Source organism: Sus scrofa, chromosome 1 (genome assembly GCF_054392235.1).
Source record: "Sus scrofa isolate SSC_HxYL_T2T_F1_AM1 chromosome 1, Sscrofa_HxYL_maternal_Yorkshire_Landrace_v2.0, whole genome shotgun sequence".
NCBI classification, from domain to species: Eukaryota; Metazoa; Chordata; class Mammalia; order Artiodactyla; family Suidae; genus Sus; species Sus scrofa.
The window spans coordinates 198,319,228-198,334,274 of record NC_139383.1 but is presented as its reverse complement, the minus strand read 5'-3'; the positions used below and the strand labels follow the sequence as shown (position 1 = coordinate 198,334,274).

At 37.7% G+C, this 15,047-nt stretch overlaps 1 protein-coding gene across 24 annotated transcripts in view; it reads right to left on the bottom strand.

Annotated features, from left to right (window-relative positions):
- KIAA0586 overlaps positions 1-15,047 on the bottom strand; it is a 167,523-nt gene that overhangs the window by 123,205 nt on the left and 29,271 nt on the right. For 11 of the 24 annotated variants that reach the window (XR_014819783.1, XR_014819784.1, XR_014819805.1 and 8 more), the window contains exons 1-6: positions 14,463-14,568; positions 13,739-14,028; positions 12,785-12,855; positions 8,364-8,430; positions 6,083-6,176; positions 322-496 (exon numbers count right to left, since the gene is read on the bottom strand). Coding sequence is in view for 16 of the 24 variants with exons in the window: in XM_084982121.1 (XP_084838247.1) it covers positions 322-496; positions 6,083-6,176; positions 8,364-8,430; positions 12,785-12,855; positions 13,739-13,937 (606 nt within the window). In the remaining 8 variants the exon portion in view is untranslated. Of the gene's footprint in view, positions 1-321; positions 497-6,082; positions 6,177-8,363; positions 8,431-12,784; positions 12,856-13,738; positions 14,029-14,462; positions 14,569-15,047 lie in introns of those variants that run through there. The other 13 variants (XR_014819813.1, XM_084982151.1, XM_084982191.1 and 10 more) reach the window with 8 other exon arrangements.

The following is a 15,047-nucleotide window of genomic DNA, read 5'->3' as shown; positions in this document are numbered from 1 at the left end:
TTTGCAAACTGAAGGGTCTGGCATAGGTGGTCTCTATGATCCATTTTGGCTTTAAAATAAAGATGACAGTCGTCCCAAGTTGCCCAGGACTGAGGAGTTCCCAGGATAAGATATTTTCAGTGCTAAAGCTGGGAAAGCCCTGGGTTTTCTAGCACTAAGACATTGATGAGGCATAATTCTCATAACTTCTGAGAAATAATACACAACCATGGAGAGCAATGAAAATGTTCCTGGCTGGACACAACAACTACAGAATCGGTTTCTAATAAACATTTTTACATTTTACAAAGTAGTTATCAGACTATCTGGGGAGAAACATACTTTTATCAGTGGAGCTGCTGTTGCAATGGCAGCAGCAGTCGCTGCAGCCACAGTTGTAGCTGAATCAATGCCACTGGGTGAAGTTCTATTCTCCTGAGTAACAGCATCCTTTTCTGTGCTGGCATCTTCTAAAAGCTGTACCTTTACTTCCTTAAAAACAGGCATGCTTTGAGCTCTGTAAATAAACAAGGAATAAAAATCTATTCAGTTAAGCTACACTGAACATTAAAAGAAATAACTACAAGTGGTAATCTGCTGCAGGTGAGTTTTCTTGATTTTTAAAAAAATTAAATCCCTGTTTTTCACTATCAGCAGCTTATCGGTCACTTGGTTAACAAAATCTATTAAGGCTCAGGTCACTAAACACTAAAAAAATAAAAAGATAATTCCCTGAAGACAGCAATACTTCAAAAAATATGACTCAGCACACATGCAAAAGACATGAGCATAATTTCTATGATTTATAGTCAAGAAGTACAAATTTAGGAAGTTCCCACTGTGGCTCCATGGTAACGAACTTGACTAGCATTCGTGAAGAGGCACGTTCAATCCCTGGACTCACTTAGTGGGTTAAAGATCCGGTGTTCAATCCCTGGACTCAGTGGGTTAAGGATCCGGTGTTGCCATGAACTATGGTGTAGGTCACAGATGCGGCTCAGATCTGGCATTGCTGTGGCTGTGGTGTAGACCACCAGTTGCAGCTCTGATTCAACCAACCCCTAGCCTAGGAACTTTCATATGCCACATGTGCAGCCCTAAAAAGCAAAAAAAAAAAAAAGTACTAACATCTAAAACATGCAGAAAAGGCTCTAAAAATTTAGTTTTACTCCCGAAGGAAGACAACCCAAGAGGGATGTTAAAACTACTGAAAAGAATTTATTAAATTCTAGCTCATTTAGATTTAATAAATGTCACCTACTTTATCAAAATAGGCACAAAAATGCTACTGAGCAGTTTGAATTAAAAATGAGATACAGGAGTTCCCTTATGGAACAGCAGGTCAGGGATCCAACTTCTACATGCTGCAGGTTCACCAAACAAAGAGAGAGCAATACAGCATACTTAACTAAATACTTGGAGAAAAAAGGACTGATCAATTTTGCTCTGTATTTGCCCTGAAAGAAATCAATGAAAGGAAACATTGACAAAATTGAGGCGTCACTAGGTAAGACTAAGTCAACTCAGCAGGAATGAGTTCTACCTCCAGTTGCTAAATTTCCTTTTGATTTTTAAAGAAGGTACAGCGCTCTTAAACTTATTCCTCCTTGATGTTGCCTCATTTCTACTAAAAGCATCATTTTTCTCTTATTCTCCACATTTTGAAGTTATCTTAACTTCTCTATCCTCCATTCACCTTCTCACACCCAACTCAGTCACCAGTTTTGTCAATTATTTCATCACAATCACAGGAACGATGTCATAGAATTACAGAGGCAGGAGGAAGCCAACTGACCATCTTACCTAATGTCCTCATTTTGCAGATGAAGAAAGTGAGGTCCACAGAGGCAATGGGATTTGCTTGATCAAAGCCACAGAATTAGTAAGTAGCAGAGTCAGGATCATTCCCTGAGATCTCCGCAGGACACCAAGCTTTCTCTCTCAGACTAGACTTCTCCCTTCATACGTCTCCCCCTCTAGGACTAAAACTTCATTATCTCTTGCCAACTATTTCACTCTTCCAGTTTCTACTTGCTTAAAAACTTCTCACATTTTTTCTCACACACATTTTTCCACCATTCAAAAATCTAAAATTGTTCCTTATAGAGACAAGTGACTAGGCTAATTTCTTCCGTCTGGCCTTCCTCACACTCCATCCTCTAGCCCTTCCCCTGGCTCCCATACATACTGTACTTGCTGTTCGCTCAGGAAACCACCTCTCTCCTGAGTCACACTGCTCTCAGTTCACACACCACTTCCACAGCTGACTCCATGCTTTTTCTCACACTATTCTCTCAATCTTCTAAAACCAACTTACTCTATCCTTCTTCTTAAGATCCAACACAAGCCTTATCTTTTCTAATAAGCCGGTTCTTTTAACATTTCCTCTTCATCTCTCACTTCATGAATCCCTTTTGCATTTACTGGCTATACCACACAACTGAGGCTTGATAATCAGTTTAAATGTCTGTAGAAAACAGTTTAATAATATATCGAGTGTTTCCTCTCAGTTCAAATCACACATTCCTTCATAAACGTACATATTCTCCTCTCAACTAAGCTCTCGGCAACTTGAGGTGGTGAGTGAGGGCAGGGGACTATTTTTTCAAATAGAAACTCAGAAAGAGCTCATAGTAGCTGCTCAATATATGTAATTGACTGAGTGGTATACTAAGAAAATATAATTCAGACAATCCCTACCTTCTAGAATTCCTGTCTGTAGTCTGAATGTGACTTGTCCTTTAAGATCTCTCATACCACACTGATACACTAAATTGACCAACAAGAAAAATAACATTACAAAGTCTAGACACCAACTTCTTTACAGGCTTTAATAAATTATCAAATTCATAAATGCTCAATGTAGCAAATGTAAAGAACTTCTAAGTGTAAAGAACCAGAAGAAAAATGCACAAAACTCTCCCACTCAGAAGAAATTATTACTTTTTCTAGAACTTTTTTCTTTATTCCTAAATCCTCTGAATCTGGCATCTATCTCAATCACTGAAACTGCGCTGAAACTGAAGGCTACCAATACTTCTTGCCCAATTCAATGGACCCCTTTTACTCCTTATCTTTCATTACCTCTGAGCAGCTACAAACTTAGAGGCTCATTCCCCTTGGCTTTGTGAACACCACACTCGCCTACATTTCTGGATAAACTTTCTGAGTAGCATTTAGAAACCACATTGCTTTCTCTGCACATCTCTTAAATATCTGCTCTTCTCAGAGCCCTTCCCTATGCTACCTTTCTTTTCACTCTCACCTGAGTCACTTCAACCATTTCTAGAGTTTAGACTACCACCTACATGCTGATGACGTCTACCTCTGGATTTCTAGCTTAGACCCCTTTTGTGAAATTGACCTTTTTTTTTTTTTTTTTTTTTTTTTTTTGCTTTTTAGGGCTGCACCCAAGTCATATGGAAGTCCCCAGGGTAGGGGTCCAACTGGAGCAACAGCTGCAGGCCTACACTACTACCACAGCAACGTGGGATCCAGGCTGTATCTGTGACCTACACCACAACTTACAGCAATGCTGGATCCTTAACCCACTGAGCAAGGCCAAGGATTGAACCTGCATCCTCATGGATCCTAGTCAGATTCATTCTGCTGCACCACTACAGGAACTCCTGTGAATTTGACCTTTATATTGGATTTCCTATTGGATTTTTTTTTACCTAGATGTCTCCTAGGTACTTCAAACCCTTGCCTATGTCCAAAATGAAATTTATTCCCCAAAGAATGCCCTTCTCAGTGAATACTGCCAATGATTATTCATTTATAAAAGCCAATGAATTGGGGATTCACCCTTAGCTTCTTCCACACTCTCACACCTAATCATCAATTCCTGCCAATTCTATCTCCAAAACATCTTCCAAATCTGTCTGCTCCTCTCCAATCTAGCATGATTTCCACACTCATTCCACCACTCCCCAGTGTACCCAGAACCAATATAATTCATCTCTTAAAAAGATCCCTGAAAAATTTATAGCCAATTGGTTTCTTGGCCTCCAATCCAGTGCTCTTCCAATGCAATTTTTATCTACCTAAGTAAGCATTTTAAGAAATATATATCATACTTTAAAACTGTTAAATGATTTGCCATTTCTTCTTAAATCTAAACTTCTTTCAAGTAGTTTATAACCTTGCCCATTGCTTACCTCTCCAGCCACAAGTAAGGAATATTCTACCCTTATTCTAGACCCTCTAGACCTACTCTTAATTCTTTAAAGGCTCCAGTCCAGTACCATTCAATACAGTTTTATGGCATATTATAGTATCAGAGCAAGTTCTCCATCATTCTGTTCTTGTTTTTCTAAAATCAGTTATTCTCAACTATGTGCATTCTACATGCATCTATTCTTAACAGTATGTGTATGTATTCTCAACTGTGTATCCTTCCAAGTAAATTTCAGAATCACTTGGCCAAATTCCATCTACGATTCTCAAAAAAAAAAAAAAAAAAAAAAAAAAAACACAACAGATCAAGTGACACTGACTACAAGGAGTATAACTCTTGAGACATAATTAGACTGTCTTTTAACCCAACATGAAAGTCATTTTTATAGTTCTGACTCAATTATTATTCTCTACATTTGCAAAGACCTTCTCAGAGGCCCTTGGTAATTTTTTTTTTATTCCATTCATTCATCCTGGAATGGGGAGAGATTAACTATGAATAGATAAAAGGGGCAGTATTCACAGTTACCTCTCACTGTCCACTTGTTTATGAGTATCTTCTGCTTCTCAGATATGAGAGTTCTGAGAAGTCTGACAGGTTTCAGTTCAGAGTTCTGACTTGAAGGCAAGTTAATAAAGTGCCTATTGTAAATTCAAGTTGCCACTTCTACTGGGGGTCAGCGGAGAGAAGTGGTAACCACTTACTGTCCAAATGAGTCAGATGTAATCTGCAATTTTTAGTTCAAGTAGAATTTGAGAAACTACACCACCCCCTCGGGTCCCTACTTTTGCCTTTTCTTATATATTTACAAACCCCAGAATACAACTTACCATCCAAATTCCCCTCCTAAACATTATACCCACATATTGGGAATTGGAGGCTGAACAAACGTAAAAGGGAAAATACAATTAGGCCAAACAACTAGGTGTAAAACTCTGGATGGCTCAGATCACATGCTTGTGGTTTAGAGGTAGTATTTATTTTGTTAGTGTTTCCCAGAGTATAATGTGTATACCATGGATAACTACAGGTAAAAAAGGAATAAACTTTAACAGTTGTATATTTCTTTTAATTTTATTATTAGAAATAGATTTTCTATTTACAAAGTAATATAAAATTTCTTTTTTGAATAAAATAGTTCAAAAGTATGTTTAAATTTTTCCTATTTTCTAAGGGCCTCCCAGGCTGCTCTGGTGCAGGAGTGGAACACATTTAGCCTAAGAATACATATCTCATTCCATCCCCACTAATGAATTTTTAAAAAATGCCTTCAGTGATGCATTGTTTCATGCTTATCATGGTGCTACAGTCAAGGGGTTGGTTTTATATTTCATTGACATCTAAGATAAAGTTAAGAGGGAACATTTAAATAGAGTAGTAACCATGGTTTCCCTTCACTCCATCCAGATGCTAAGCTTGTCCCTTTTTCAAGTCTTAACCAGAAAAAGTCTAAATGTCCTTTGATAAAAAATAATAAATATGATAATTTGGAACTACCTGACCACTGCCTTCAGTAGTATACAGAAGTGACTAAGAGAGAGAGCTCTGAAGACAGACTGTCTGATCCCAGCCCAATGAATACTTGCTAAATGACTTTGGGAAAAATCAATCCCTCTGTGCCTCAGTTTCCTCATCTATGAAATGGGGATTCTGCAAAATTAGAACAAAAACAGAATCTATTTCATTGTGTTTTGAGAAAATTAAATGAGTTAATGCACATAAAGTGCTTAGAACAGTACCTCTTCTATAACAATTGTTAACAGCTATGGAGTATTTTATATGTACCCAGCAGCATGAAAGATGTTTTATACATATTATCACACAATACATATCTCACACATTGAAAAGAAACTTTTTCCTAGGTCCAAAGCATAAATGAAGTTGATTTTAGAAAACCATATAGAAACACAAGAAATGGCTCACCTATTTTCTGTAAATGAAACTGACTTTTGCTTTAAAACTGCTCTTAAAGCATCTTTCTGTCCCATGGTATACTGAGAAATAAAGATGTCATTTGCTGCAAAATCAAGACCAAAAATATACTTTAGGTTACTGAAAATATATTAAATTTTAATAAGCTATTTTTTTTAAAAAAAACTTAACCAAAAAAAAAAAAATGTTTGGGAATTCAGCAATTGATTTCTCAATTTTAAATAGCAAGGAACAAATTAAGTGATTGAACAATAATAGTCATAACCCTCAACTATAGGAGAAAAATTGTGTAAAAACCTTGGGGCCAAATTAGACATTTGTTCAACTCTAAAGAGAAAACCGCTTTGGAGTTCCCATCATAGCTCAGTGGCTAACGAATCCAACTAGTATCCATGAGGTTTCAGGTTCGATCCCTGGCCTCGCTCAGTGGGTTAAGGATCTGGAGCTGCCATGAGCTGTGATGAAGGTTGCAGACGCAGCTCGGGTCTGGTGTTGCTGTGACTATGGTGTAGGCCGGCGGCTATAGCTCCAATTAGACCCCTAGTCTGGGAACCTCCATATGCTGCGGGTTCGGCCCTAAAAAGATAAAAGACAGACAAAAAAAAAAAAAAAAAGAAAAGAAAGAGAGAAAGAAAACCACTTAGATGAAAATAAAACCAACTACTTTTAAAATGTTATTAAGGAGTTCCCCCTTGCGGCTCAGCAGGCTAAGAACACACATGGTATCTATGAGGATGAGAGTTCAATACGAGGCCTTGCTCAGTGGGTTAAGGATCCGGCATTGCCATGAGCTGTGGTATAGGTCACAAATGTGGCTCAGATCTGGTATTGCTGTGGCTGTGGCATAGGCCAGTAGCTGCAGCTCCAATTCAGCTCCTAGCTTGGGAACTTCCATATGCCATGGGTGCAGCCCTAAAAAGACCAAAAAAAAAAAAAAAAAAAAAGTCATTAGCTATTTTAAAATCATATTTTTAATCTGTTATCTTACAAAAGACTATTCAGAACTTAAATTCATCATTTATAAATCTAAAAGCAAACCTACATCCTGCTATATAGCACAGGGAACTATATCCAATCACTCGTGATAGAACAAGATGGAAATAATACAAGAAAAATAATATGTATGTGTGTGTATGTGTATGACTGGGTCACTTTGCTATACAGCAGAATTTGACAGAACATTACAAATCAACTATACTTTAATACAAAAATAAAAGCAAACCTACAAAATAGGTTGGCAATAAAACTACCAATACAAACCATTTTCTGGACTTTAGAGAGTCATTTAGTAGCTTAATTTGGAAGGAAAAACTAATTTAAAATGAAAACAAGAAAAAATTATAATGCTATTTAATAAATACCTAAAAAAAAAAAAAAACAGTGAATGTCAAAAAAACCAAAATTCTATCCTTAACAAGAAAATTCTGACATGTTACAAGATAAATGAACCATGAACTGGAGTTCCCTTCATGGCTCAGCAGTTAAGGAACCCAACTAGGATCCATGAAGATGCAGGTCCAATTCCTGGCCTCGCTCAGTGGGTTAAAGGATCCCATGTTGCTGTGGCTGTAGCATAGGCCAGCAGCTATAGCTCCAATTTGACCCCTAGCCTGGGAACTATGCCAAAGGTGCAGTCCTTAAAAAAAAAGAAAAAAAAGGAAAAAAAAAAAAAAAAACAGGAGTTCCCACTGTGGCTCAGTGGAAACAAATCTGACTAGCATCCTTGAGGATGCAGCTTCAATCCTTGACCTTGCTCAGTGGGTTAAAGGATCCATCATTGCCATGAGCTGTGGTATAGGTCAGACAGCTCAGATCCCACGTTGCTGTGGCTGTGGTATAGGCCAGTGACTAGAGCTCCGACTTGACCCCTAGCCTGGGAATCTCCACATGCCAGGTGGGCAGCCCTAAAAATACCAAACAAAACAAAACAAAACAAAACAACGAAAAGCACAAAAATTAAAAAAATAAATGAACCACGACAATATGCTAAATGAAATGACTCAATCACAAAAGGACAAACATTGTATGATTCCATATAAATGAGGCATACTGAAATTTATAAAGATAGAAAGTAGAATGGTGAGAGAAGGAAAAAGAGTCAGTATTTGATGTTCAGTGTTTCAGCTGTAGAAGACGAAAAGTTCTGGAGATGGAGTTCTGTGGCTGCACGATGTGAATGTACCTAATTCCACAGAAATGTACATTTAAAAATGGTAAATTTTATGTTACATATATTTTATCACACACAAAAAAATCAAATCTGCCCTTTTACCTTGTCTGTTGTTCTCTTCTGTTTTATCCAAAGGTAACCCTTGCACTGCAACATCTTTAGAAAAACGCTTTAGGACATAAAAGGAAGAAATGAGAGGCTAATAAACTTTATGACTTATTATTTACCAGGTACCGTTTACTAGCTTTGTGACGACTGCATCCTGGGAGTTCAGGACTGTGTGCTTTTATATACTTAATTCCCATCATCACTACAATAATTAGGTATCTTGAAGCTACTCAAAGATTTAATGAATGAGTAATGAGCTGTCAAAGGAGTGAATGAATGGGTAAATGAATGAGCAGGCAACTATGGTCTGGAAATTCAGACTCAAATCCCGACTTGAAGTACAACCACTATGGAAAACAGTATGGAGGTAGCTTAGAAAACTATACATAGAACTACCACATGACCCAGCAATCCCACTCTTGGGCATATATCTGGACAAAACTTTCCTTGAAAAAGACATATGCACCCACATGTTCCCTGCAACACTATTCATCATAGCCAAGACATGGAAACAACCTAAATGTCTACTGACAGATGAATGGATTAAGAAGATGTGGTATATATACACAATGGAATACTACTCAGCCATAAAAAAGAACAAAATAATGCCATTTGCAGCAACATGAATGGAACTAGAGACTCTCATACTAAGTGAAGTCAGAAAAGAAAGACAAATATGATAGAATATCACTTATATCTGGAATCTAATATACGGCACAAATGAACCTTTCCACCAAAAAGAAAATCAGGAGGAGTTCCCATCACAGCTCAGCAAAAACAAAATTGACTAGAAACCAAGAGGTTTCAGGTTCGATCCCTGGCCTCAGTCAGTGGGTTAAGGATCCGGCATTTCTGTGAGCTGTGGTTGTTGGTCACAGACATGGCTCAGATCCTACATTGCTGTGGCTGTGACATAGGCCAGCCGCTGTAGCTCCGATTAGACCCCTAGCCTGGCAACCTCCATATGCTGCAGATGCAGGCTTAAAAAGCCAAAAAGAGAGAGAGAGAGAGAGAGAGAGAGAAAGAAAAGAAAATCATGGACATAGAGAACAGATTTGTTGTTGCCAAAGGGGTGGGAGAGGAAGTGGGATGTATCGGGAATTTGGGGTTAATAGATACAAACTATTGCCTTTGGAATGGATAAGCAATGAGATCCTGTTGTATAGCACTGGGAATATATCTGAGATATATCTAGTCACTTATGATGGAGCATGATAATGTGAGAAAAAACAATGTATACATGTATATGTAACTGGGTCACCTTCTGTACAGTACAAAATTGACAAAACACTGTAAACCAGCTATAATGAAAAAAAAAAAATCCTGACTTGCTACTTTCAGCAGAGCAACTCATGTAACATCTCAGTGGCTATAGTTAAATGTGAAAGTGTGATTCACTGTGAGTTGAATGAAGTTCGTAAGTATGGCCAATGCATGGCACAACATCACAAATTAATCACAGTATTCTTTGTTACTGAGCCATAATGTGGTCTCAGTACATGAAAAAAACTTCCCCTTCACTAATAATACAAAATAAAACAATGAGATGCTTTTTTCACCTATCAAAATGGTAGTTTTTTAACTTCAACGGCTCCATGTAAATAAAGATGGGGAAAAATAATTCCACTATATTCTACTCATGATCTTGCTAGAGAAAATATATTATTGATACAGTTTTTATGGAGGCAATTTAGAAACATTGCAAAAAAGTATGTATATCTTTTATCTAATAACTTTACACCTAGAAATTAATCTAAGGAAATGGCCTGGAAAATATGCCAGAATGTTTATCACCTGGTTGTATATATTATCAAAAATTGGGGGAAAAGAATGTTTATGTCAAATGATAGGAATATGAACAAATAAACTGTGGCACAAACATACACTGAAATTCTGTGAACCTATTAAAAGTTCCCAGGGGAAAAAAAAAAATCAATTACATGCAAAGATAACCTTAATACTACTTAGTTATAAAACAGTATGAGAGTCCCTGCTGCAGCACAGTGGGTTAATGTTCTGTCTTGTCTCTGTGGAGGCACCTACTAGATCCCCAGTCAGGGGCAGTGGATTGAGGATCCAGCATTTTGCAGCTGTGGCTCAAATTCCATCCCTGACCAGGGAACTTCCATATGCCTCAAGTGTGGCTGAAAAAGAAAAACAAAACAAAACAGTATGGTCCTACTTCATAAAATACATATACACATAGGAAAAAAAAAAAAAAACTCAAAATGTTAACAGTTGACTTTAGTTGTGGAATTTTGTTTTTCCTTTTTCTTTTTGTATTTTTTACAATGAAGTTTTTTAAAGCTTTTGTTTTATTTCTGCACATGTGTAAGGATCTGCCCCAAATAGGACAAGGTATATCTCATCTTCCAGTAATAGAGAGAAATAGGTATGAATAGGAGCAAATACAAATAAGCTTAAAAATGTGAGCATATCAGGCACAAACTCCTTCAATTTTCTCATTAAAATAGCAGGGTCGGAGTTCCCGTCGTGGCGCAGTGGTTAACGAATCCCGACTAAGAATCATGAGGTTGGGGGTTCAATCCCTGCCCTTGCTCAGTGGGTTAACGATTCAGCGTTGCCATGAGCTGTGGTGTAGGTCACTGACGCGGCTCGGATCCCGCGTTGCTGTGGCTCTGGCGTAGGCCGGTGGCTACAGCTCCAATTCGACCCCTAGCCTGGGAACCTCCATATGCCGCAGGAGCGGCCCAAGAAATGGCAAAAAGACAAAAAAAAAAAAAAAAAAAAAAGCAGGGTCAAGTTAATACACACTATAATCTTAGCACTCATTTATGAAATAAAAACATAATGCAGAGAGATTTCAGTTTGTGCAGGGTAAAACAATAATGAACTAGGTTTGCTGTGCAGGTATATTTTACAGTAGGCAATTCTACACAAAACAAGCTGTAAGCCCATAATAAATCTAATGGAATCCTGCCTGATGATCTTCCAAAGATCACCCTTTTATCTTCAATTATACAATAAAAGCATATCCATACAACTGGAAACTTATTTAGATAATGGAATTCAAATACATTAATCATTAAAGCCTGCTCAAAAAAGAAACAAACACCAACCCAAAGACTAGGCTTTTATTCAGGAACCAAGTACAGCACACAATTATACATTTTTATTGTGTGTTTTTGACAATGTTTATAAGTAGTTTCAGTATCATTTTTGGGTTACTTGTTAAATTGACAATATTTAGGTCAACATTATTATAAGGGGTCAAAGTATAATTAGATTGCACGACCAAAACATTACCTATAATCAAATATTTTCAGCATTATAAATAAAAAAATCTAAGATGAGAATTTCATATTATTCTTAAAGACCCCTCAAAAAAAAAAAAAAAAGAGAAGAAAAAAAGCACATGGAATTCCCATTGTGGGGCAGTGGCTTAAGAATCTGACTAGAGGCGTTCCCATCGTGGCTCAGCAGTAATGAACCCAAATAGTATCCATGAGGACTTGGGTTCAATCCCCAGCCTGGCCCAATAGAGTAAGGATCTGGTGTTGCCACAGCTGACATGTAAGTTGCAACTGTGTTTCGGATTCAATCCCTGGCCCAGGAACTTCCATAAGCCACGGATGTGGTCATCAAAAAAAAAAAAAAAAAAAAAAAAGGAATTCTCATTGTGACTCAGTAGTAAAGAACCCAACTAGCATCCAAAAGGATGCAAATTCAATCCCTAGCCTCACTCAGCGGATTAAGGATCTGGCGTTACCATGAGCTTTGGTGTAGGCTGCAGACTTGGCTCAGATCCAGCATTGCTATGGCTGTGGTGTAGGCTGGCAGCTGCAGCTCCGATTCAACCCCTAGCCTGAAAACTTCCATATGCCATGGATGCAGCTCTAAAAAGCAAAAAAAAAAAAAAAAAAAAAAAACCAAAAACACAACACACACAAAAGACTTCAGAATAGTCTAAATAATATATTTTTCACACCTGACTTTTTAAAAATTATTTTGTTACAATTCCTTTACCTTTACCTAACAGTATGTAAAAACATTTCTTTGGTAAGTGAAATTAAAATAAAAACAAGGCCTGTGGCTAATGAAACAAAGTTTTTAAAAAAATTTTTGACAATACTTAAAATTTTAACATAATTTTGCTGGGAGTTCCCGTCATGGCTCAGTGGTTGACGAATCTGACTAGGAACCATGAGGTTGCGGGTTCGGTCCCTGCCCTTGCTGAGTGGGTTAAGGATCCGGCGCTGCCGTGAGCTGTGGTGTAGGTTGCAGACACAGCTCAGATCCTGCATTGTTGTAGCTCTGGTGTAGGCCGGTGGCTACAGTTCCAATTAGACCCCTAGCCTGGGAACATCCATATGCCGCCAGAGTGGCCCTAGAAAAGGCAAAAAGACAAAAAAAAAAAAAAAAAAAAAAAAAAAAAAAGGAATTATTTTGCTTACATTTTCTGACACAGTGGAATTTTCTAATGGAGGCTGCTGACAATTTCTGACAGAAGTTAAGTCTGATGAACCTAATAAAATAAAGGAATCAATTTTAGTGATTTTTAAATCAGAATATTACTGTTAGAAGCTGTACAGGCATGATTCAAGAACTATAAACTTCATGCAAGACTTAAACTAGAAGCCATTTTTCATGCAAAAATCTTAAAATGTACATTAATATATCTTTAAGGTTTGTTTTTACATCAATATTCTGGAAAATAGGGCAGAACTGACAAGTGAGATAAGTATAAAATGGTATAAGATAGATCATTACACTATTGGATTTGGACAAACTATGGGTACAATCATTTGCCAGGAATAAAACATGCACATAATATAAAAGTCTGATTTAACGGCAGGCTTATGTCATGCTGTACCTCCAAAAAGCAGCATTATAAAAGCTGCATTTTTATTTTTTGGTTTTGCACATACATTGATTTGATTACCAGTAAAGCAAAAGATATCTTCACCTTCAGCAAGCTCCAGACAAGTTAAGTGAATTGGAACATGGAAGCCATCAAAAAGCAGAAATTGTGCTTTTCTGCTCTGCTAAACTTGATATCATGATCCAAACAGAAGGGAAAAAGTAAGCCCTATTGGTGAAAAGTAAGCACATCACTCTAAGTGTGTTCACCACAGATGTGAACAAGAACAGTGTGCAAAAAAAAAGTGGAGAAAAAATACAAAATGTTTTATTCATCCCGTCTATTCAATATTATTCTAGGTAGACTGTCTGTGCCTGTCATTTTCCCAGGGAAAGGGGTCACTTTTCAAACCACTGTACAAACTAGACCGATCTTATGTTTAAGAATTTAAACATTAAAAACCCTCTGAATTTTGAAATACAAAACAACGAAATGAAAATAAAGACTAAAGAGATACAAAAGTTGAAAACTATTTAGAATCACATACCAGGTAAGGTTCCATTCGAGCTCTTCCCTGTTCTAACAGGAAGACATTTATTTGCAGATAATACTGGAGGAACACAGGACAACTTATCTTTCAGCAAAGCCAAATTATCTCCTTGACTTGAAGAAACTACCTCACGAAGTCTCCTCGCTGGTATTTTCACCTTTTTTTTCTTTTCCAGGCTAAACTCAGAGCCTTTCATGTTACTTGTTACAAAACTAGTTTCACAGTTCCGAACAGATTTTCTTCTGGGTCCATAAAACTTCAGAACAAACTTTTCACTGCTTTCAGGGCTTGGGGGTCAAGGGTAGGGGAGAAGAAATGAGGGAGAGAATAGGATGAAAAATGTGAATTTCAAGGGATTTTGAAACATGCAATCATCAACTTTTAAACAAAACAATGTCTAAACAGACAATCTACAAAGCTAGAAATTTCAATTTGGTATTTAATCCTGGATTAGAGATGACTAGAACATATTTACCCATTAATCGCACTCAGTCTATCAATGCACCATGCCAAATGAATCTAAGTGAGGATGACAAGAGAATGGCCGCATAAGCAATAAGAACAACACAGACCACTCCCAAAGGTGCAAACCGAGAGACGTGTAGGCGGAGTTAAAATGTGATAAGTGGGAGTCAAGCAGGTAAAACTGAAATGCTATTTTTTCCAAAATAACCCACATAAGAAGCTTAATAGCTTTCTTCAGCAAAAGAGTCTTACACACCCCTCCAGAAGCAACCAACAGACACCTAAATTCACCCCTCTGCGTCTCCCGAACGCTCAGCAACTGCGGGGCCACAGGTCCATTCTGACGAGAGCTGCAGTTGCCCGCGGGTCAACACCCACCTCCCTTTAAACCCGCCCTTGAGACACAACACGCCTGCGCGCCTTTAAAAAAACCGTCCAAAACATCCAACCAAAAGGCTAAACGCGCTCCGGTGCTCATCCGTCCCTCTCCGGGTGGAAACAAACTCCCAACATAAAAGGCTTAAAGCGGGTATGAATTTGTTTTGTTTTATTAAAAGCAGCACACCGCCCCACAAGACTTAAACACTGAATAACACCCAAGAGAAAGAGTCATCCGAAACCCGCAGAGCTCCGGACCTAGCTAAGTAATATCACTCTCGTTTATTAGGGACAGTTTACAGTGTAGCTCCAGGAGACCGTTAGAGAGCGGGATTAAGTAAATTAGTTTTATAAAGAACTTCGACAGATTCGTGTTAATATTGGCGAGAAAGTCAGAAATTGAGAATTTGTCTAAGCAATCAAAAAAATCAATTCTCAGGAGATTTTAAAATTCACTTATGAT